This window comes from Bombina bombina, chromosome 1 (assembly GCF_027579735.1).
Source record: "Bombina bombina isolate aBomBom1 chromosome 1, aBomBom1.pri, whole genome shotgun sequence".
In the NCBI taxonomy this organism is placed as follows: domain Eukaryota; kingdom Metazoa; phylum Chordata; class Amphibia; order Anura; family Bombinatoridae; genus Bombina; species Bombina bombina.
Genome location: NC_069499.1, coordinates 1,222,964,345 through 1,222,989,394, shown reverse-complemented (window position 1 = coordinate 1,222,989,394; position 25,050 = coordinate 1,222,964,345). Strand labels below are relative to the sequence as shown.

Sequence of the window (25,050 nt, the reverse complement as noted above, 5' to 3'; positions counted from 1 at the left end):
TAATCATGAGCTCTACAAATTCACTGTACCAGAGAAAAATAGAGGCTCAAGAATTGGCACTGGTGCTGATATTTATAAAATTAAACAATCGTCTTAATATTTTACATTTTTCATAAGCGAGTGAGACACGCAACAGCCCCTTTTACCCTCTGCCTACATACAGGGAGTGCAGAATTATTAGGCAAGTTGTATTTTTGAGGATTAATTTTATTATTGAACAACAACCATGTTCTCAATGAACCCAAAAAACTCATTAATATCAAAGCTGAATAGTTTTGGAAGTAGGTTTTAGTTTGTTTTTAGTTATAGCTATTTTAGGGGGATATCTGTGTGTGCAGGTGACTATTACTGTGCATAATTATTAGGCAACTTAACAAAAAACAAATATATACCCATTTCAATTATTTATTTTTACCAGTGAAACCAATATAACATCTCAACATTCACAAATATACATTTCTGACATTCAAAAACAAAACAAAAACAAATCAGTGACCAATATAGCCACCTTTCTTTGCAAGGACACTCAAAAGCCTGCCATCCATGGATTCTGTCAGTGTTTTGATCTGTTCACCATCAACATTGCGTGCAGCAGCAACCACAGCCTCCCAGACACTGTTCAGAGAGGTGTACTGTTTTCCCTCCTTGTAAATCTCACATTTGATGATGGATCACAGGTTCTCAATGGGGTTCAGATCAGGTGAACAAGGAGGCCATGTCATTAGATTTTCTTCTTTTATACCCTTTCTTGCCAGCCACGCTGTAGAGTACTTGGACGCGTGTGATGGAGCATTGTCCTGCATGAAAATCATGTTTTTCTTGAAGGATGCAGACTTCTTCCTGTACCACTGCTTGAAGAAGGTGTCTTCCAGAAACTGGCAGTAGGGCTGGGAGTTGAGCTTGACTCCATCCTCAACCCGAAAAGGCCCCACAAGCTCATCTTTGATGATACCAGCCCAAACCAGTACTCCACCTCCACCTTGCTGGCGTCTGAGTCGGACTGGAGCTCTCTGCCCTTTACCAATCCAGCCACGGGCCCATCCATCTGGCCTATCAAGACTCTCTCTCATTTCATCAGTCCATAAAACCTTAGAAAAATCAGTCTTGAGATATTTCTTGGCCCAGTCTTGACGTTTCAGCTTGTGTGTCTTGTTCAGTGGTGGTCGTCTTTCAGCCTTTCTTACCTTGGCCATGTCTCTGAGTATTGCACACCTTGTGCTTTTGGGCACTCCAGTGATGTTGCAGCTCTGAAATATGGCCAAACTGGTGGCAAGTGGCATCTTGGCAGCTGCACGCTTGACTTTTCTCAGTTCATGGGCAGTTATTTTGCGCCTCGGTTTTTCCACACGCTTCTTGCGACCCTGTTGACTATTTTGAATGAAACGCTTGATTGTTCGATGATCACGCTTCAGAAGCTTTGCAATTTTAAGAGTGCTGCATCCCTCTGCAAGATATCTCACTATTTTTGACTTTTCTGAGCCTGTCAAGTCCTTCTTTTGACCCATTTTGCCAAAGGAAAGGGAGTTGCCTAATAATTATGCACACCTGATATAGGTTGTTGATGTCATTAGACCACACCCCTTCTCATTACAGAGATGCACATCACCTAATATGCTTAATTGGTAGTAGGCTTTCGAGCCTATACAGCTTGGAGTAAGACAACATGCATAAAGAGGATGATGTGGTCAAAATACTCATTTGCCTAATAATACTGCACTCCCTGTACACTAATGTTGTTCAGTATATGAAGAAGTCCCTTAATATTAAAGGGCCATAATACCCAAATGTTTAAACACTTGAAAGTGATGCAGCATAGCTGTAAAAAGCTGACTAGAAAATATCTCCTGAACATCTCTATGTAAAAAAGAAAGATATTTTACCTCAAAAGTTCCTCAGTAGCCACCTCCCATTGTAAAGGATTTCTAAGCAGCATTTTAGTGTGTCTGTCCTGGGACAGCTGAAAGGATGAGCCTTGTGAACTCTCATATTATTTCACCAATCAGGTAAAGGAAGCTCATGAGAGTTAAGTCAAATCTCATGAGATCACAGTAAGAGTACATGACCTCAGCCCTGCTGATGCTGATTGGCTGCTGTTCATTTCTTCTTTTTTTTTTTTACCTGCAGTTGGGAGCAGGTGAAGTATAACTTTTTACACAGAACTTACTCTGCTGAGCTGAGGAGATTGTGAGGTAAAATATCTTCCTTTTTTACATAGAGATGCTCAGGTGATATTTTCCTGTCGGCTTTTTACAGTTATACTGCATCAGTTTCAAGTGATTTAGCATATGAGTATTATGTCCCTTTAATGAGACACCAATCATCTAAAGCTTTCTGGGCTTATGGGATTTTTTAAAGAAATCTCATCACTACTAAGAAGCCCATCTTTATTCCTAAAGGCAGTTTTTACCTTGAAAACAATGTGTGTCGCAAAGGGGTGTTCCCTGCTTTTTCCTATGTGAAGTCGATGCATATATTGCAATAGGGATCACATAAAAACTATAATTTAAAAGTCGTATCAAACAAATAAATGAAGTATTGAAATTAAACTATGCAGTAAAAGAATGTTTTGGTTACTCTCAATAAAAATCATGACAAGATTATTCTGCAAAAGTCATATTTTATGGGAAATTTCAAATATGTATTAACATTACGCAGGTACACAGTAGGAATTGTAATAAAACTACACTGCATATACAAAAAGTGCAGTGAAATTTGTATTTGTATCATTATAATAAAAAAAATTCGAAGTGTGTTTTTAGCCTTATTGTAAAATGAGCTTCCCTCCTCTGCTAGTGAGTTCCATGAATGTAGTTGAAATTTCTCTCCAAATTCTGGTGTATTCTCCAGTAGAACTCAAAGATTTATCTCACAAACTGAAAGATGGCAAGATTGTATCTAAATAAGAAATACATGTATTACTCTATAATAAAAACACATGTAAATGAAAATAGAGACAATTCTAAATACTATACGCTGAAAGCAGAGTAATCTCATTTCTACTGGCTGCAGAATTTAATTTTTAAAGTGTCCCTCCTGCTCCCTGCCAAATTCACTCACCCCAGCAAACTTCATAGGGATACTGAACCCAAATATTTTATTTCATGATTCAGATAGAGCAGGCAATTTTAAGACACTTTCTAATTAATTAGTCTTCTCCAGGCAAACTAGAGACTGCTATTCTATACAAGATGCAGGGACAAGGTAGACTTTATAAAAGCTATCTCCATGTAAATAAATGCTGCCTGACTTGTAAGCTACCTCTTCAGACTGGTCATCATGGTTATTCCAGGGAGTACATACAAATAGATAAGACTTTTTTTTTTTCAATTGCTCTGCAGTCTTCTTTGTGTATAAAGAAATATTTTTTTTTAATTTGTATGTGTCTTTTCCTCTATAAAAACTTAAACCAGCATACACAGAAAATAAAGATCATGTGACTTTAAAGAGCCAACCTAGCACATCAGGGGAAAAGGAAAACGGGATCAGGTAAGTGACAATTACATTTTGTTATGATGGAATTATGGCATTGACTCGAGAGAAAATATGTTTATTTATTGATTACATATTTATTTATTTATTTTGATGTTGGTTTAGGATGACCAAAAAGTTTTTGCGAGATCTCTGCAAACAGCAAAAATTATATGTGACACCATATTTAAATGACACACTTTACCTACACTACAAAGGTACGTAACATGTGATGCTAAGGTGGAATGACTTTGCTCTATATAGATTTAACTAATTTTCTTTAATGGTTTTGTTATTTTTCGGACATCTGGGAAGAACAAGGTAAAGAAAGAACAAATAATAAAATAAGCAAAATATCTCAAGTGTACCATTCATTGTTGTCAGTATTTGAGGGCAAGATCACATAGGACATAACATTGGATTCATCATATTCTTCTTTATTGATATCACACATGTAATAAGAATTCATTTTATTTACACATTTATTTTTAATTTGTATCTTCATTAAGGGTTCATGCATATTGAAAATCTAGATGAATATACAGGATTGAGATGTCTCTGGCTAGAGTGTAATGGTTTACAGAAGATTGAGAATTTAGAAGCTCAGTTGGAGCTCAGATGTCTTTTTCTGCATCAGAACATGATCAACAAAATTGAGAACCTTGAAAATCTTCAAAAGCTGGACTCTTTAAACCTATCCAACAACTATATCAAGACCATAGAAAACTTGTGTAAGTGGTTATTTCACTATTGTAAATACAAAACAAAAGTCAGATGAAGATCATAACAAAAATTCTTGGTAAAACAATGTTGAACACAGGTTGAAGAGTACAATTAAAGTTAACAATCAAAACTATTCAACTGAAAGAGTTTACTAGTTTAAAACCAATGGTTAAACACCCTGAAGATACACAACCACCATTTTATGGCTAGAGAGGTTACTATAGATTACTATTCAAAGGTTAAAAGCTACTAGCCTGGGGGGGGGGGGGGGGTTTAGTGTTAAAGATAGCAACAAATATTTTTACTTGTCCAGGACTAGTGGACTTGTGAAACCTTCAAGTCCTGTAATAGTGCAAATATCTAAGTGATCATAGAATCTTTATTGGGGAATACATTCTCAAAATTGGCAGGTTTCTAGTAGCAGCCAGACATTGTGCAATATTGCTTATATGTACATCTTATATATAATATTTTATTGTTATAAATCATTGTAATATTGGTATGGAGTTATTGGAATTTCACAACCTATACTGATATATATATATATATATATATATATATATATATATATATATATTTATTTTCTCTGCTTTCCAGCTTCTCTACCAGTACTGACCACCCTGCAGATTGCACACAACCAGCTGCAGAAAGTTGAAGATGTAAAGCACTTAGAGGATTGTCCCAGTATCAGTGTTCTGGATTTATCCCATAATAAACTGGGTGACCCGGAAGTAATCAACATTCTTCAGAAGATGCCAAACTTGGTATGTTATGACAGAATTATCTATAGACAAACATTTTAAATGGCACCTAATGGAAATAGTGCTTTCTTCAGAAGCCTTTTTCAGTCAAAAGTTTTTTTCATACTCTTTAAAGAATTATGACATCAATTAAAAATATTAATATATATTTTATTACATTAACATGATGTCCCTTGTGAAAATCCAGGGGTCATAATGCAGGTACCCATAGCCAATCCAATTTCTAATATGGTTGTAATCCGTGGTAAAGTGCTATAAGAGGAGTGTCTATGGCTATTAAAAAAAAATGGAAAGGATACCTAATTATTTAAATGAAGAGATCTTATGAATTGAAAGTATTTCTATTGCAATCATTCTTTAAAAAGCCTTAGTTATACAACTGTATTTTTAAATCACTATAATATCCCTTTAAACGTTTAAAAACACCAATTCTAACTGTCCCAGAGTGTATTCTATTAAATTTTTTATGTTTATTTTGGGTTTCTACAGAATTCCAGCTGAACTGTATTTTGTAATAATCATTTCTATTTCTTTGGAATTATAGACTTTTCATACAGAATATTTCTTAAAACAAAACTTTATTTCGAACTTTAGGTTGTAGGAATCCAGATCCATTACAAAAAAGTTAAAACATAAATATTTATGTATAGATTTGGAAAACCAAATGACCATACTTTTATTCTGTAGATCATACATTCTTTTGTGATCAAAAATAACAAAAGCACACCATGATGCAGTTTATAAAAGAGATGCTTATATAAAAGATACTATTTTAAACCTAGGTACCGATTGTCTCAGAACTGCTTTAAGTAATTAGTAACTACTCTAAGCTAAATACAAGTTTAGTGCAGTTCGAATCAAGAGGAAGGCCAGATCCCTCTTTGTCTTTCCAGATGACTATGTAACACTAATAAACTGTACATATGGATATTATTCCTGCTACTAAACTACCGTTTTTACTTGCTATTTTGTTTTAATTTATTGTTTAATGAAAAATTATTCTAAAATAAAACATATTAAAAATGAACAAAAGCGAAGTATAAGTGATATATTATTTTTGTTTACAAAAGAACTTAGATTCATCTAATCCATTTTCTAAATATTATTATCATTTATTTGTATAGCAGCGCCAAATTCCGTAGCGCTGGTACCTACCCTTATCATCAGCCATGATGTAGGTAATAGTTGTTATGTTTTCCTTTTAAAATAAACAATTGCTAGCCAATTGTATGAAAATAAATATGTTTGGGAATCTGGCGTTAGGAAATATAATTGATATCTGTCAGTAATGTTTTGTAGCTACATATTATCTCTTACTTGTCTCCCTCAGCGTGTCTTAAACCTTATGGGAAATGAACTCATTAAGAAGATTCCTAATTACAGAAAGACACTCACTGTGCAGTTAAAAGAGTTGACCTATCTGGATGACAGGCCGGTCTTTCCAAAAGACAGGTATATTTGTGGTGTACTATATAGAAATGTAATATTTATAGGAACACTCAATCATTTTATAGAACTCAAGCCCAAGATTATATAATAAAAGTAACTACTTAAATAAATAACTAAACAAGACTAGAAAGCTTCTATATCACAAACTGGAAACTGAAATTTAAATCTCATGAGAAGTAAAACTTGATCATCTCTTTGATGCATATTCGGCTCCTTGCCCTATTACATGATTATTTTATTTAGACAAATCTTACATTATCAACTCTGTGGGCATCTAATTTCTCTATCCAGAGTATGTGTAGATGGTGACCTGATTCAACCCACTTTAGGTGGGTTTTAGGTAAATTCTGAGTAACCCCTTGAGCTGAGAAAATATATATATATATATATATATATATATAAAATCATGTTCAGCCGGCAATGACACACAAAATCAAGTAGTAATGATAATCTGTAATTTATTAATTGAAAAATTCCATTACTAGTTTGTGTATTTCTGCATTCCCCATTTATAGTGTGCCAATATATCTGTAAGAAAGTAGTTTGTATGCACTGGCTAAACTATACAATAAAATTCCACTAGGTTTAGCACTGTCTAAACTATATAATAATAATAATTATCATTTATCCGTATCGTGCCGCAAAATTACGTTAGGTTTAGGGTTTGTGGTCTGCAGCTGGGGGGGAGAATCATTTGTGGAAACCCATTTTTCAGAGCATGTGCTGAAGCCTGGGCAAGAGGGGGCAGAGAAGCTGAGAGGGAGGAGAGAGAAAAATGGGAGACACGAGAAAGAAAGAAGATCCAAGATAGTATTGATGCATTATCTGATATTAAGCAGAAGGCGGAAGAGAGGAGAAAACAAAAAGAGAAAGAGGAGACAGGTACTGAAGAAAACATACCACAGTGCAAAACACCTGAACACACACTGATCTGAGCATATAAGTATGAATAAACAGAGCCCCCCATTCCAAATATGAATTAATAATGTTTTATGTTAAAGTTTTTGTTCACAAATAAAATATTTCTTGATTACACTTTTACACTATGATTAATTATAAAACCAAAACGTGACATTATTAATTGTACAAATGTCATTAAAGGGACACTGAACCCAAATTTTTTCTTTCGTGATTCAGATAGAGCATGCAATTTTAAATGGACAGTCAACACTTCCGTTAACATTATTTGAGATAGAAATATAAGAACCGAAGATCTGCCTGCGCGTGCAATTTCTGTCCGAGGACTGGATTCTGATTTGATGATCATTTGAAGAAGAAGGCAGCTACGTAACGGTGGGGGGAGTCCGGCTGCCATATTTATCCGGTATTAGACAATTTAGCGAAAGTGATTACTACAGAAGCAAGGCGGCATGGCAGAAGGGGTATAGTGCAGGCTGATCTTCGGTTCTTATATTTCTATCTCAAATAACGGAAGTGTTGACTGTCCCTTTAAGCAACTGACCAATAAAGAAGTGTTGAACCAAAAAAATAACTTAGATGCAAATAAAGTTAGCAAGAGAACAAAGAAAAATTGATAATAGGAGTAAATTAGAAAGTTGCTTAAAATTGCATGCTCTATCTGAATCACAAAAGAAAAAATTTGGGTTCAGTGTCCCTTTAACTGATTTTTAATGGCAATACATGCCTTGCCTTATCATCAACACTGAGTTTTTAGCTACTATGTTTTGTGTTTGTGAAGGTCTAAAAATCCTTCTTGAAAGTCTATAAAACCCCTGTTTCTTATATGGTTTTTTTTTTTTAAATTATGTTTAAAGGGACATTAAACCCCAAATTTTTCTTTCATTTTTTAAAAAATTTCAATTTACTTCTATTATCAAATGTGCTTTGTTCTCTTGTTATTCTTTGTTGAAGAATGTCAGCTTTTCCAATAACTTAGAAAACAAAGCCGGAGCCACTATACTCTATTTCATAGAGTTATTCTTATTGGATTGAAATGGGGGCCAGAGATTCTATTGTTTTGTTTAAGTGCATCATTTCAGTTGTTTTCATTTTATTATATTTTTGCAGGGCCAAAATGGTCCTGGGGCTCTGCTATCACTTTCATAAAACTTTTAGATTTTTGTGCATTTTATAAAAGGGTCAACAGTGTGTGAAAAAAAGGGAAGAAAAAAAAAAGCCACAAAATTACTTAAACTTTAGTTTTTCCAAGTGTAGCCTGCTCCACCCCCCTTATCAGTGTCCTAGTCCAAATCTTGTGCTATCATATAACAAAGTGTGCACGTGAGAATAATTACTTATGCAAGCACGGGGGGGGGGTGAGGTGGCACAGCAGGTACTGCTATTGTGTGTTGCCTAGAGGCTTGCTCATTTCCATGGGGATTATGTGACATACTTTATGAAAGCTTTAGCATTATACTGTGCACTGCTTTAGTCAGGTGCCATGTGACTCTGCCTCCTACCGTGCACGAGTGCATTCTGCAGAAGCTATGGCCTGGATAGCACCTTCCATATATAGAAATGCCCAGGGGGGAGCTTGCTGCGAACAAAACTATGCCTAAATTAAAGGTCTTAATTGGGGTTAAAAAAGAAACTGTTTTGCAGGTAAACTTTAGCTGCATTATATACAGTATTTAGAAACTGGAGAAATCAAGGCGGTGATGCTTTTCTGTGGTTTGATAACTTTCAGGGATACTAAATGTAACATTTGTAAGCATGCATTTAGCAGCATATATTTTGTAAGTATTACATATTAGCCTATTTTTCTATTAAATGTTAGTTAAATACCTTTGTACTCCCATCTGTGTGTTTGTTTAATTGCAGAAAAAGACCAGTTCTGAAGTTTTCTAGTTTTTAGACTCGTAGGATCCTCAAAAACAAAGGGAAAATAAGTGCTCATGTTAGAGTCTATGGTGTAGTACGGCATCTGTTTTGGGGCACTAACCATCTTCTCAATGTTAAAAAATAAATAAAAACAAAAAATAAAATAAAATCTTCAGAGCTGGGGCAGTCACCAGCTGTATTTAACAAATACCCAAAAATATTTAAAGGTAAAAAGGCCCACGTTGTAATACGTATAATATGCATACTGTTAAATGCAAGCTACATTTTTAGAGGTTTAGTGTCCCTTTAAATAGACATTTCGATTGTAACTTTACCTTAATAATTTAGGACTTATAAGTGAACTGAATTGCTTGCACATAGTGTAAAATATTGTTTATATCAAACCAATGTTCTAAAATCTACTTTAGTACAGCTTAATGACCGGAAGTATGCCCTGCCTTTCTGACTTTTTTGCTTCTTCATGTAGAAGAATTGCATCCAGAATGCACTGAAACACTGGAGGGGGAACAGAGTAATGCCACAAATGAAGAGTCTGAAGAGGAGATTGTAATGGAATCTTCGGAGCTTTGTGAGGGCAACAGTGAGAATAAGTCACCTGTTAATCCTCCCATGCAGACTCAGTGTAGAGATGATCATTTTACACAAATAGACACCCACGATCATCAGGGCAAACAGTTTGCTAAGAAGAATGACTTATTTTCATCCCCAAGTAAGCATCTGACTAGCTTTAAAGAGCTAAAGATAAAGTCATAGAAATTTCTTTGTTCAACTTTATCCATTTTCCATGCTGCTTTTATACTACTATAACACCAGCTGCCTTCTCTATGTTTCTCAATATACTTCTTATGAACTTTGTGACTTACTCCAATGTCCCTCTCTCTAACCAACCTCTCTGCCCTCTTTCTAGCTTAGAGATTGATTTCAATTTTGCTCCTTATATGTGTTTTTCAACATTAGAAATATTACAATGTGAACAATAACACAATTTTTATACTGGAAATATCCAGTTTTTCCAATATCAAGGGAGAATTTCGGAAAGATTGAATTTGACCCCTTAATTGTAAACACTCCACCTATCTATTACCATAGTTTTTGTATTTCCCTTGGCTAAATTCATTGAAGGAACATAAAATACCTTCTAATTACAAGACTTTTATTTATATATATATAATATATATATATATATATATATATATATATATATATATATATATATATATATATAAAACACAGGAATGGACCGCACTCACAGACTGGACTGGGTACACATCCTAAGCCACTGTTAACTCCACAGCCCTGAACACTGACAGACAGCTGCAAAGTTCCCAGCAACCTAGGCAGTTAACCCCCGAGCAACCTGGGTGTCAGGTCCGCAGGGGAGCATTACAATCATTAACATAAAACACAAAAAACCCAGCACTCACTAGCAGATTCACAGCAATGTTTAAAAGCAAAACTGGGGGAAGTCAGTTACATTTGGCGCCAAAGGATCAAGCCCAGGACCAGTTGGTTTGTTTGGAAGTATGCATTGTGTGGGTGCTGGTTAGGGTCCCAGGAAGGGGGAGACCTTGTCGTGGTCCTGGGCTTGATCCTTTGGCGCCAAATGTAACTGACTTCCCCCAGTTTTGCTTTTAAACATTGCTGTGAATCTGCTAGTGAGTGCTGGGTTTTTTGTGTTTTGTGTTAATGATTGTAATGCTCCCCTGCGGACCTGACACCCAGGTTGCTCGGGGGTTAACTGCCTGGGTTGCTGGGAACTTTGCAGCTGTCTGTCAGTGTTCAGGGCTGTGGAGTTAACAGTGGCTTAGGATGTGTACCCAGTCCAGTCTGTGAGTGCGGTCCATTCCTGTGTTTTGTATTTACATAGGGGAGGTTACAAAAGCCTGTGTCACCCTGGGAAGTTCCCAGTTGGTTTGTTTGGAAGTATGCATTGTGTGGGTGCTGGTTAGGGTCCCAGGAAGGGGGAGACCTTGTCGTGGTCCTGGGCTTGATCCTTTGGCGCCAAATGTAACTGACTTCCCCCAGTTTTGCTTTTAAACATTGCTGTGAATCTGCTAGTGAGTGCTGGGTTTTTTGTGTTTTGTGTATATATATATATATATATATATATATATATATATATATATATATATATATATATATATATATATATATATACACACATACATACACACATACTGTACATAACTAGTATAACCATATCTAAGTTTACATTATGTATACATTTACACATTGTTAAGAATAATTTTTTGGAATTAACTAACTGAATGACAGAACTGAGAGAATTCTTCCAAATGACAGATGAAGGGTGAGTGACAACTTTTGATCTGGAAACAGATTGGCAGAAAGTGGGAAAAAAAGAATTATGTTTAAAAGGACCACAAGACTTCCAAGTTACCTCCCCAGTTAGGAATAATTCCAAACTACTCATGATCATGGACAGACATTGGAGTTATAAATTAAGTTTATATCAGAAAGCTCTCAATATGCATGTGAGCTAACCATGACTGATGTTACTGGCAATTACTATAATACTGTTGGGATATGACTGACCTGTTGGATGGCAATTACTGAAATTCAGGTGGAATGGCTTTGTGCGCGGGCAAATTATTAGAATGAAAAATAATTATTATTTAATTACAAAAAAAAAGAAGAAAATAAATTAAATATAAGAGAGAATTTTTTTTTCAAGATTTTCTTTTTTTACATACTTTAATTCCACTATTTCAAGCCAAGACAATACCAACCTCTGCTGGCTTTAGAATGGAAGCATCTTCCTCTGAAATCACAGATGTCCAGCCAGGCACTGTAGAGAGTGGCAGCGTGACGGGGGTGACACCATCAGAGGAGACTAATTCCTGCTTGATGGTGTCAAGGACCACTAACACCACGAAAAACTGGTTGGCAACCGCTGACTTATACTATACTGTCACATAATTCCCCTGTCTGTTTGTTATAGTCTGAGTCTCTATTATTTCCCCTTTCAGTGGTTAATCTTCCCTCATATTGGTTCTTTAATCTCTATAGTTTATTTCCCTCATTTTTTTTTATCTCTTCAGTGACCACCTGACTTACTTTTCACCAGCTACTCTCCTTGAGTACCTATGATTCTGCCTTTGATGCACTTCTTCCCCACTATGGCACAGCATAACTTGCACCATTTTACCTGGCTATTAATGGTTTTATAAACTATGAACTAACACTCTTTTCTTGGTCTTTTCCCCTTGATATTCTTCTACAGTTCTTTTTAGAGTGCTATAATTGATCACCCCAATCCATGCCCTTCTCTCACAGAATATTATCTCTCTTTCTGTACATGATGGCCTTCTCTTTAATGTTTCCATAGTGTCACAGGATATTGGTGGAGAAGGTATGCTGACTACTGAACTGAAGGGTTCTGATGATGTTAAAACTATTGACCTGAAAACCACAGAAAAGCTTTTTATTGATGTAAGTGTGTCCAACAGGAAATTTACATACATGTTCAAACATATCTTAATAAAAACATTTAGGTTTAGATTACAAGTGGCACTCAAAAATATTAGTGCTATAGTACAATAGCTCTTCTATTGTTGTTACAAATTCAAAGTAATTTTTTTATCACTTGAGAAATAGCCTAGGTTCCACTAACATCTGCATGTTACATAGCGCAGGTGTGCTAAATCCCTCCCAAAAAAAACTTCTAATAAACAAGTGTTCTGGTCCAGCAAAGGTTAATTTACTTATAGGTGCACAAACAAATAGGGGTCTCTGCTTCTACCCTTGCATCTAGTGATATACAATAATGTCCAAAGCACTTCTGTATTAAAATGTCCTCTCTATTAATCCTTAAGGCACATAAAATCAATGATGTTTTGGGCTCACACGCCCTTAATCATGCTTAAAATATTAATGCACATGCATCTCCATTTAACTGTTGCACACCAAGCAATTAAAGATACATATTAACTTAATTTTCTAAACACTCTTACATTGTATTTGTTGCCACCAAGTGGCTTAAATGGATACTAAACCCACGTTTTATTTAATGATTCCGATAGAGAATGCAATTTTAAGCAACTTGCTTATTTACTCGTATTATCAATTTTTCTTTTTTCTCTTGCTACCTTTAAAAAACAGGAATGTAAAGCTTAGTACCTGGCCCATTTTAGGTTCAGCATTGTTTTGCTGTTGTTATCTGATAAGGCAAATAAGGGAGCAATATGTAGCAGAGTTAACCATGAGAAGCCAACAGTGTGCATTTCAGGTTCTGAGAATTAGAAGTTGCTTAATTTTCAGAGTAAAATTACACAAAAAGAGGGCAGAATACATAATGAAAATATATTGCAAAGTTGTTTCACTATACATAACTAATACCTCAAGGTATATTTAGTTTTATTTCTTCTGTTAAGTGTGATCAGTCCACGGGTCATCATTACTTCTGGGATATTACTCCTCCCCAACAGGAAGTGCAAGAGGATTCACCCAGCAGAGTTGCATATAGCCCCTCCCCTCTACGTCACCCCCAGTCATTCTCTTGCACCCAACGACTAGATAGGATGTGTGAGAGGACTATGGTGATTTTATTTAGTTTATTTCTTCAATCAAAAGTTTGTTATTTTTTAATAGCACCGGAGTGTGTTATTCCTTCTCTGGTAGAGTTTGAAGAAGAATCTACCAGAGTTTTTACTATGATTTTAGCCGGAGTTGTTAAGATCATATTGCTGTTTCTCGGCCATCTGAGGAGAGGTAAACTTCAGATCAGGGGACAGCGGGCAGTTTATTCTGCAAAAAGGTATGTAGCAGTTTTTATTTTCTAACAATGGAATTGCTGAGAAAATCCTGCCATACCGACATTATATCATGTATGTATAATTTACATTTTAGTATTCTGGGGAATGGTACTTCACTGGAATTACACTGTGTATATAAGATTTTAGCCTAATAGAAATACAACAGGCTTTTTAATAATTCTTAATTATGTTAAACGTTTTTGCTGGAATGTAAAATCGTTTTCATTTTCTGAGGTACTGGGTGAATAAAATGTTTGGGCACTATTTTTCCACTTGGCAGTTGCTGGATCTAATTATGACAGTTTTTAATCTCTCTCACTGTTGTGTGTGAGGGGGTGGGACCTTTTTTGGCGCTTTTGCTACGCATCAAAAATTTCAGTCAAAAGCTCATTGTTTTTTCCTGCATGTTCCGGTTTATCTCTACAGAACCCAGGGATCTTCAAAGCTAATTTGAGGGAAGTAATCTAACAGAGCTGTAAGATTGTAGTTGACTGTGATAAAAAACGTTTATTCTTTAACTTTTTTATGCCTCAGGGTTAGTTATTTCTTGCTACTGGGTACAAGCCTTTGCTAAGTTGCATTTTGTTTTACAAAGCTGATTGATTTCATCTGTTATATATATTCAGTGCTTTTCAAGCACAGTTCGTTTTTTTCATTGTATTTTACTTGTATAGTATTTCCAAATTGCAAGTTTATTTGCTAGTTTGTTAAACATGTCTGATTCAGAAGATGAGACCTGTACTATTTGTACTAAAGCCAAGGTGGAGCCCAATAGAAATTTATGTACTAACTGTATTGATGCTACATTAAATAAAAGTCAATCTGTACAAATTGAACAAATTTCACCAAACAACGAGGGGAGAGTTATGCCGACTAACTCGCCTCACGTGACAGTACCTGCATCTCCCGCTCGGGACGTGCGCGATATGGCGACGCCAAGTACATCTGGGCGGCCATTACAAATAACATTACAAGATATGGCTACTGTTATGACTGAGGTTTTGGCTAAATTACCAGAACTAAGGGGCAAGCGTGATCACTCTGGAGGGAGAACAGAGTGCGCTGATAATGTTAGGGCCATGTCAGATACTGCGTCACAACTTGCAGAACATGAGGACGGAGAGCTTCATTCTGCGGCTGACGGTTCTGATCCAAACAGATTGGATTCAGATATTTCAAATTTTAAATTTAAGCTGGAAAACCTCCGTGTTTTACTAGGGGAGGTGTTAGCGGCCCTGAATGATTGTAACACAGTTGCAATACCCGAGAAAATGTGTAGGTTGGATAAATATTTTGCTGTACCAACAAGTACTGACGTTTTTCCTATACCTAAAAGACTAACTGAAATTATTACTAAGGAGTGGGATAGACCCGGTGTGCCGTTCTCACCCCCTCCAATATTTAGAAAGATGTTTCCAATAGACACCACCACACGGGATTTATGGCAAACGGTCCCTAAGGTGGAGGGAGCAGTTTCTACTTTAGCTAAACGTACCACTATCCCGGTAGAGGATAGCTGTGCCTTTTCAGATCCAATGGATAAAAAATTAGAGGGTTACCTTAAGAAAATGTTTGTTCAACAAGGTTTTATATTGCAACCCCTTGCATGCATTGCGCCTATCACGGCTGCAGCGGCATTCTGGATTGAGTCTCTAGAAGAGAATCTTGGTTCAGCTACGCTGGACGACATTTCAGACAGGCTTAGAGTACTTAAGCTATCTAATTCATTCATTTCGGAAGCCGTAGTACATTTAATTAAACTTACGGCTAAGAATTCCGGATTCGCCATTCAAGCGCGCAGAGCACTGTGGCTAAAATCCTGGTCAGCTGATGTAACTTCTAAGTCCAAATTACTTAATATACCTTTCAAGGGACAGACCTTATTTGGGCCTGGTTTGAAAGAAATTATCGCTGACATTACAGGAGGTAAGGGCCACGCCCTACCTCAAGACAAAGCCAAACCTAAGGCTAGACAGTCTAATTTTCGTTCCTTTCGGAATTTCAAAGCAGGAGCAGCATCATCTTCCACTACTCCAAAACAAGAAGGATCTGGTGCTCGCTACAGACAAGGCTGGAGACCTAACCAGTCCTGGAACAAGGGCAAGCAGGCCAGGAAGCCTGCAGCTGCCACTAAAACAGCATGAATTGAGGGCCCCCGATCCGGGATCGGATCTAGTGGGGGGCAGACTTTCTCTCTTCGCCCAGGCTTGGGCAAGAGATGTCCAGGATCCCTGGACGCTAGAGATAATATCTCAGGGATACCTTCTGGACTTCAAACACTCTCCTCCAAGAGAGAGATTTCATCTGTCAAGGTTGTCGACAAACCAAACAAAGAAAGAAGCGTTTCTACGCTGCATACAAGATCTATTGTTAATGGGAGTAATCCATCCAGTTCCACGGTCGGAACAGGGACAAGGGTTTTACTCAAATCTGTTTGTGGTTCCCAAAAAAGAGGGAACTTTCAGACCAATCCTGGATTTAAAGATCCTAAACAAATTCCTAAGAGTTCCATCATTCAAAATGGAGACTATCCGGACAATTTTACCCATGATCCAAGAAGGTCAGTACATGACCACAGTGGACTTAAAGGACGCTTACCTTCACATACCGATTCACAAAGATCATTACCGGTATCTAAGGTTTGTCTTTCTAGACAGGCATTACCAGTTTGTGGCTCTTCCATTCGGATTGGCTACAGCTCCAAGAATCTTCACAAAGGTTCTAGGTGCTCTTCTGGCGGTACTAAGACCGCGGGGAATTTCGGTAGCTCCTTACCTAGACGACATTCTGATACAAGCTTCAAGCTTTCAAACTGCCAAGTCTCATACAGAGTTAGTACTGGCATTTCTAAGGTCACATGGATGGAAGGTGAACGAAAAGAAAAGTTCACTCGTTCCACTTACAAGAGTTCCCTTCCTGGGGACTCTTATAGATTCTGTAGAAATGAAGATTTACCTGACAGAAGACAGGTTAACAAGACTTCAAAGTGCTTGCCGCACCCTTCATTCCATTCAACACCCATCGGTGGCTCAATGCATGGAGGTAATCGGCCTAATGGTAGCAGCAATGGACATAGTGCCATTTGCTCGCTTACACCTCAGACCACTGCAATTGTGCATGCTAAGTCAGTGGAATGGGGATTACTCAGACTTGTCCCCTTCTCTGAATCTGGATCAAGAGACCAGAAATTCTCTTCTATGGTGGCTTTCTCGGCCACATCTGTCCAGGGGGATGCCATTCAGCAGACCAGACTGGACAATTGTAACAACAGACGCCAGCCTTCTAGGTTGGGGTGCCGTCTGGAATTCTCTGAAGGCTCAGGGACAATGGAGTCAGGAGGAGAGTCTCCTGCCAATAAACATTCTGGAATTGAGAGCAGTTCTCAATGCCCTCCTGGCTTGGCCCCAGTTGACAACTCGGGGGTTCATCAGGTTTCAGTCGGACAACATCACGACTGTAGCTTACATCAACCATCAGGGAGGGACAAGGAGCTCCCTAGCAATGATGGAAGTATCAAAGATAATTCGCTGGGCAGAGTCTCACTCTTGCCACCTGTCAGCAATCCACATCCCGGGAGTGGAGAATTGGGAGGCGGATTTCTTAAGTCGTCAGACTTTTCATCCGGGGGAATGGGAACTTCATCCGGAGGTCTTTGCCCAAATACTTCGACGTTGGGGCAAGCCAGAGATAGATCTCATGGCGTCTCGACAGAACGCCAAGCTTCCTCGGTACGGGTCCAGATCCAGGGATCCAGGAGCAGTCCTAATAGATGCCCTGACGGCACCTTGGGACTTCAGGATGGCTTATGTGTTTCCACCCTTCCCGATGCTTCCTCGATTGATTGCCAGAATCAAACAGGAGAGAGCATCAGTGATTCTGATAGCACCTGCATGGCCACGCAGGACTTGGTATGCAGACCTGGTGGACATGTCATCCTGTCCACCTTGGTCTCTACCTCTGAAACAGGACCTCCTGATACAGGGTCCTTTCAAACATCAAAATCTAACTTCTCTGAAGCTGACTGCTTGGAAATTGAACGTTTGATTTTATCAAGACGTGGGTTTTCTGAGTCAGTTATTGACACCTTAATACAGGCCAGGAAGCCTGTTACCAGAAAGATTTACCATAAAATATGGCGTAAATACCTATATTGGTGTGAATCCAAAGGTTACTCTTGGAGTAAGGTTAGGATTCCTAGGATATTGTCTTTTCTACAAGAAGGTTTAGAAAAGGGTTTATCTGCTAGTTCATTAAAGGGACAGATCTCAGCTCTGTCTATTCTGTTACACAAACGTCTGTCAGAAGTGCCAGACGTTCAGGCTTTTTGTCAGGCTTTAGCGAGGATTAAGCCTGTGTTTAAGACTGTTGCTCCACCATGGAGTTTAAATCTTGTTCTTAACGTTTTACAGGGCGTTCCGTTTGAACCCCTCCATTCCATTGATATAAAGTTGTTATCTTGGAAAGTTCTATTTTTAATGGCTATTTCATCGGCTCGAAGAGTCTCTGAATTATCAGCCTTACATTGTGATTCTCCTTATTTGATTTTTCATTCGGATAAGGTAGTTCTGCGTACTAAACCTGGGTTCTTACCCAAGGTAGTCACTAACAGGAATATCAATCAAGAGATTGTTGTTCCATCTTTGTGTCCAAATCCTTCTTCAAAGAAGGAACGTCTTCTGCACAATCTGGATGTAGTTCGTGCCCTAAAATTTTACTTACAGGCAACTAAAGAATTTCGACAGACGTCTTCCCTGTTTGTCGTTTACTCTGGTCAGAGGAGAGGTCAAAAAGCTTCTGCTACCTCTCTCTCTTTTTGGCTTCGTAGCATAATACGTTTAGCCTATGAGACTGCTGGACAGCAACCTCCTGAAAGAATTACAGCTCATTCCACTAGAGCTGTGGCTTCCACTTGGGCCTTTAAGAATGAGGCCTCTGTTGAACAGATTTGCAAGGCTGCAACTTGGTCTTCGCTTCATACTTTTTCCAAATTTTACAAATTTGACACATTTGCTTCCTCGGAGGCTATTTTTGGGAGAAAGGTTCTTCAGGCAGTGGTTCCTTCTGTATAAAAGAGCCTGCCTATCCCTCCCGTCATCCGTGTACTTTTGCTTTGGTATTGGTATCCCAGAAGTAATGATGACCCGTGGACTGATCACACTTAACAGAAGAAAACATAATTTATGCTTACCTGATAAATTCCTTTCTTCTGTAGTGTGATCAGTCCACGGCCCGCCCTGTTTTTTAAGGCAGGTAATTATTTTTAAATTATACTCCAGTCACCACTACACCCTTGGTTCCTCCTTTCTCGTTGGTCCTTGGTCGAATGACTGGGGGTGACGTAGAGGGGAGGGGCTATATGCAACTCTGCTGGGTGAATCCTCTTGCACTTCCTGTTGGGGAGGAGTAATATCCCAGAAGTAATGATGACCCGTGGACTGATCACACTACAGAAGAAAGGAATTTATCAGGTAAGCATAAATTATGTTTTTTTTTACATTTTACTTTTTGAAAAAGTGCTGCATTGCATGTGCAGATGTCTTATATTCTGAACAAAATATGTTATTAATAATTCAATGTGAGTACAATTTAAATGAGGAATTAGGTAAAGTGCTACAGCTAATATACAGTATGCACTAGAGAACCCTAAGGTACTAAACTGGACAAGCCATTGATGGGTATCCTAGTATATTTTGTTCTGCCATTTAAAACTCTGTCAGCAATGTCTGATATATCTGTAAATGTGCTAACCGCAAGGTAACATTTGCTAAGAAGTGAAAACACAGTAATGTAAATTCATTGAAGCAAATACATTTCTGTTCAGTTTGAGAAACCTTTGCAGTTATATTATACTATGGATCCTGTTCACTGTATAGTGAGCATTTCTTACTTTGTAAAGGAAAACTGGAGAGAAAGCACGCAGCTTGTGTGAATAAGCTCCATTGTGAGTCCCCTATAGAAATCAATAGAGAAAAAAACCCTGAGCTTGCGCAAATGCCATCGCATTCCCTATAGAAGTCAATGGAGAGAAAAAAATTGCGCAAACACAGTAAATTTCAAATATTTTACAATAAATACATAGTTAAACACTTTATTAAAAATGAATATTGCATAAATATGTTTTATCATGTTTTCATCTACTTAATAGCAAAGGGATATAATACACACACACACACACACATATATATATATATATATATATTTATATGTGTACATATATATTAATGTTTTTCTATGTGTATATATGACTGTAAATACATACAGTATATACACATATAAATACATTAATATATATATGTACACATATAAATACATTAATATATATATGTACACATATAAATATATATATATATATATACAGACACATGTACATACAAATACTGTACATCTTTAGACCTGTATGTGTCTCTATGTTAAAGCTATTTGCCTGACTTTTTTTTTCTTTCTAACACACACGATCTTCAATCTTTGAACCCTTATAACTTATTTGTGCTATTATTATTATGAGTGTAACTGTACTTTAAAATGTATTTTTGAAGTGTTTTGTGCAAGTTTTTTGTTTTGGAAAACAGTTAACCAGAGCTCTGAGATTGCAGTAAGGATTGAAGCGTAAAGGGCGATTGCACTCGTACAATCGCAATTTCATTCTCAACTTGTAATATCAGCGGAATGAAAATGGCTCTCAAAAACACGGTTGTGCTAGCCAGTGGTGTCACTAGGGGGGTGCGGGTGTCGCCCATTGAAATTCAAAGAAATACAATGTTGAGATGCATAGATTATTTTATTAGAGGCTGGCATTTGTGAACATTAGTGGGACTGGGGAAGTTGTAGACACACAATTTTTTTGCCACTTGAGCCAGTGCTGCAATTTCAACAAATAGTTTTCCCGGCTGCTTTTGCTTGTTTGTACTTTGCTCCTCCCCTGCCCAATTTCACTATGAATGTTGTGGGTGTCCCGTGGGGCTTGCAAGGTTGCGCTGCTAGCCTAAACCTGCCTGCCTATCTGTGCTCAGTGACATTCGGCCCAGGGCTGTGCACTGACAGACTTGGAACAGAGTCAGAGAGCAGATTTTTCATAGTTTGCGCGCCTAAACCTTTTCTTCAGTGATTTATTTTAGAGTGCTCTGTTTGTCTTTCATTTGATGTTCTGCTGAGCCAGGGAGCAGCTCTAGGCATGAGCTTCATAATTAATGCAGTGCAGTTTACATATTTTGTATGTGTGTGTCTGAGTTTTTGTGTGTCTCAGTGTTTTTGTGTGTGTTTTTGTGTGTGTGTCTGAGTGTGTTTTTAAGTGTGTCTGAGTGTTTGTATGTGTGTTTGCCTGTGTTTTTGTGTGTGTTTGCTTTCTGGGGGGGGGGGGGGGTGACACCATGACTTACCGCACCGGGTGACACCAACCCTAGTGACGCCACTGGTGCTAGCGCAAAAGCGTTTGCGCCTCACTAGTTTGTCTGTTTTATAACCATTGTATTGTTTTTTTTAATGGTGGTGGAAAAAGAAAGAAATAGATTTAAAGTTCTTCAGATAGAATGTTCTGTTCTCTTTTTTTAAGCACAGTATATTTACTGTATTTATTTATTTATTTATTTATTTATTTATTTAGGATCTACCAGAGTTGGAAGATGTGGATATTAATGAACTTTCTGCAACTGACGAAACAAACAATCGCAAGGTGCTTTCAATTATAAATATATATTTTTGAAACTATTATGGCCTTTATTTTATTTATTTTTTAAATAGTGCTTGTCCTACACTCCCTAGGAGGTCTGTAACCTGCAAATCCATTAGCTGATTTAGACAGTTTGCAGCATTTTAAAACCCTGGGTTACAGATTTAGTTTTTTCTAAGGAACATTGGACAAAGCACAATTGTTTACACAAAAGCAAGAGGTGTTTAATGTTACGTTAATAGTATGCTTAGAGGTGACCCTTTACATCTGCACATATGTTCCTTTTAGCCTTAAATGTAGCAGTACAATTGGGAACATGTGCAGAATTTGCAGCTAGAGTTTGTATCTGTTGACTTTGCTTTCTCAAAAGTGTTGTGTCCATGTGCAAAATCAATTTTCTGTTCTAAAACATTCAGTCCTTTTAGCAGTGGAATTCAATAAGCAAATATTGGTCTTGAAATGTGTCAATTTAGCCAAACAGGACTGGCACATTTTAAGTATAGAGCATTTTCTCCCCCTGAAATAATTCTGAAACTGGTGCTTGCTATAAACAAAGAAATGGCTGATTTTAAACGAGTAAAACATAGTTATACACGTGCAATATTACAATAATAAAATGCTTATGCTTGCATTTTATGTCCCTCTATTTTACTATATGCTTGTTTACTGGAGTTTGTGAGTCTCTTGCATAGTCTCTCACTCACCTCTCTTACAGTACATAAGACATTTATATTTTAATACAAGATGGACTAGTCTGCTGATTATTTCATTATATACTTTCTATTTGGTAATCTGTTTGCCATACTTTTAGTAAAATTCTAACATAATATATATATATATATATATATATATATATATATATATATATATATATATATATATATATATATATATATATATATATATATATATATATATATAATCTATCTTTTCTATTTATAGGCAATATACCGTCCAAAGATTGAAGTTATTTCCGGGGATACTGATGACAGTGATACCGAGTGGCATACAGATGACCTGTCCTTGGATATTGACAAGAACCTGCAGACGGCTTCAAATATCTTTGCAGAGCCAAGCAGTGAGGAGCCATGTTTCCTACCTGTTGTACAAGAACTCATACCACATACAAAGGTTGATGCTGTTCAGAGTAAAGCTTCCCGGACACTAATCCAGGAGCTTGATTCTTTTGATTCAGATCATCACAGTTTGCAGCTATCTGAGAACAAGGGAGAAATTATTTTGCCTGGTAAGATATTTTGTTAAGTTTATTAATTAAGCTTAAAGGGACATCAATTACTAAAAACACTTTAAAAGCATAATATTGAAGTTATTCTCCTCCTCCAGTCATGTGTGCTACCATGTTGAACTTTAGCGCTGCGGATTCTGTTGGCGCTCTACAAATAACCAATAATAATAATAACTCTGCCTTTCATTATATTCCAGTGTTGACGTGTTTGCACAAATGCCGCTAGTCTCCTTTATTAGAGGGAGGTGCATTTAATGTATTTAGTGTCCCTATTAAAGGGGCATGTTACTTGAAGATGAGGCAGCAAATATGTAGACGATAACACATAAATATCACCGCAAAGAAAGGATGATAACTTACCTTTAAAATTTCCCTCAGTAGCCACATCCCAGTGCAAACTGTTGCAAACAGCTTTAGCACAGGTGTGTGAAATGGCTTTGCAGCGACGGAGTTCAATTCCCTTTGAAATGGTAACTTAAATAAACTCCTAGGGATTTTGAGATTTCTGGACCTCAGCAATGAAGAATTCAAACTTATAAATAAATTGGAACAAAATATAATTCATAAGTTTTGAATCTCTCCTTTGGTGTCTTGTCAAAATAAGTGTATATTTACATATGTCTGTTGTAGTTCACTTAAAGGAGCAGTGCTTAAGCATAATAAATAGTTAGACATAGACATAGCTCACGATATGTGAGTATGGCAAAAAAGTATGCTTCTTTGCACTGTTAGTATACTAGTAGATCAAGGTATGGTACGAAAAAGAAAAAAAGAAAAGGTAACTTTTATTAGTTTTAATGAAAAATACTGCAAATATTAATGGTGTTTTGCTGCCCACACAAATTTAAAAACACATCTCCTGTGTATTATTTTATATAAATGCATTAGGATATAGGTATCCAAAGGATCAGTAATAGTTAATTACTATATATGTTTATTACAGTGTGTTATACTTAATAAAAAATACTCCGCCTTATATTTGGCTTTAATTTAAAGTACATCTGGGGTATTACATACTGAGGTATGCAGAGGTAATACCTCTTTAAATTATATTTCGTGTAACGTGTACTGAATTATTGGATCCCTAAGGAACTTAGTTGCAGTATTGTCTCTTAGTGCTAGCTAAATCAATATTTTGGCTGTACTTTATCTATCTATAGCTAGCCTGCAGCACTTATGATATTGATAATATACTTTTGACTTGGCATTTGGTATGCTTAATGTATTTGGGGAAATAACAAACGGCTAGATTACGAGTTTTGTCGGTAAAGACTTGCGTTGCTAACGCTCCTTTTTTTTCCAGCGCTCACTTTAAACAACGCTGGTATTACAAGTTTTCTGAATGGCTGCGTTAGCCTCAGAAAAGTGAGCGTTGAGCAAATCTAACGCCACTTCTCACTGTAATACCAGCGTTGCTTACGGTAGCGGTAAGCTGGCTAAAACGTGCTCGTGCACGATTTCCCCATAGGAAACAATGGGGCTGAGACGGCTGAAAAAAAAACCTAACACCTGCAAAAAAGCAGCGTTCAGCTCCTAACGCAGCCCCATTGTTTCCTATGGGAAAATATTTTCACCCTAACATGATCCCCGAGTCTAAACACCCCTAATCTTACACTTATTAACCCCTAATCTGCCGCCCCCTACATCCTCGCCACCTGCATTATATTATTAACCCCTAATCTGCCGCTCTGTACACCGCCGCCACCTACATTATACCTATGAACCCCTAATCTGCTGCCCCTAACAGCGCCGACACCTACATTATAGTTATTAACCCCTAATCTGCCGCCCCGAACGTTGCCGCCACCTAACTACAATGATTAACCCCTAATCTGCCGACATCGCCGCCACTATATTAAATGTATTAACCCCTAAACCTAAGTCTAACCCTAACCCTAACACCCCCTAACTTAAATCTATTTTTAATAAATCTAAATAAAATTACTATAATTAAATACATTATTCCTATTTAAAACTAAATACTTACCTATAAAATAAACCCTAATATAGCTACAATATAACTAATAGTTACATTGTAGCTATTTTAGGATTTATTTTAATTTTACAGGCAACTTTGTATTTATTTTAACTAGGTAGAATATTTATTAAATAGTTATTAACTATTTAATAGCTAACTAGCTAAAATAAATACAAAATTACCTG

The 25,050-nt window shown here is 37.1% G+C and overlaps 1 protein-coding gene across 1 annotated transcript in view; it reads left to right on the top strand.

Annotated features, from left to right (window-relative positions):
- DNAAF1 (dynein axonemal assembly factor 1) overlaps positions 1-25,050 on the top strand; it is a 66,823-nt gene that overhangs the window by 6,184 nt on the left and 35,589 nt on the right. Inside the window, exons 3-12 of the mRNA XM_053700378.1 lie at positions 3,411-3,486; positions 3,595-3,686; positions 3,978-4,199; positions 4,789-4,955; positions 6,283-6,404; positions 7,117-7,283; positions 9,670-9,912; positions 12,550-12,653; positions 21,576-21,644; positions 22,584-22,887. Of these exons, the coding sequence (XP_053556353.1) occupies positions 3,411-3,486; positions 3,595-3,686; positions 3,978-4,199; positions 4,789-4,955; positions 6,283-6,404; positions 7,117-7,283; positions 9,670-9,912; positions 12,550-12,653; positions 21,576-21,644; positions 22,584-22,887 (1,566 nt within the window). The remainder of the gene's footprint in view (positions 1-3,410; positions 3,487-3,594; positions 3,687-3,977; positions 4,200-4,788; positions 4,956-6,282; positions 6,405-7,116; positions 7,284-9,669; positions 9,913-12,549; positions 12,654-21,575; positions 21,645-22,583; positions 22,888-25,050) is intronic.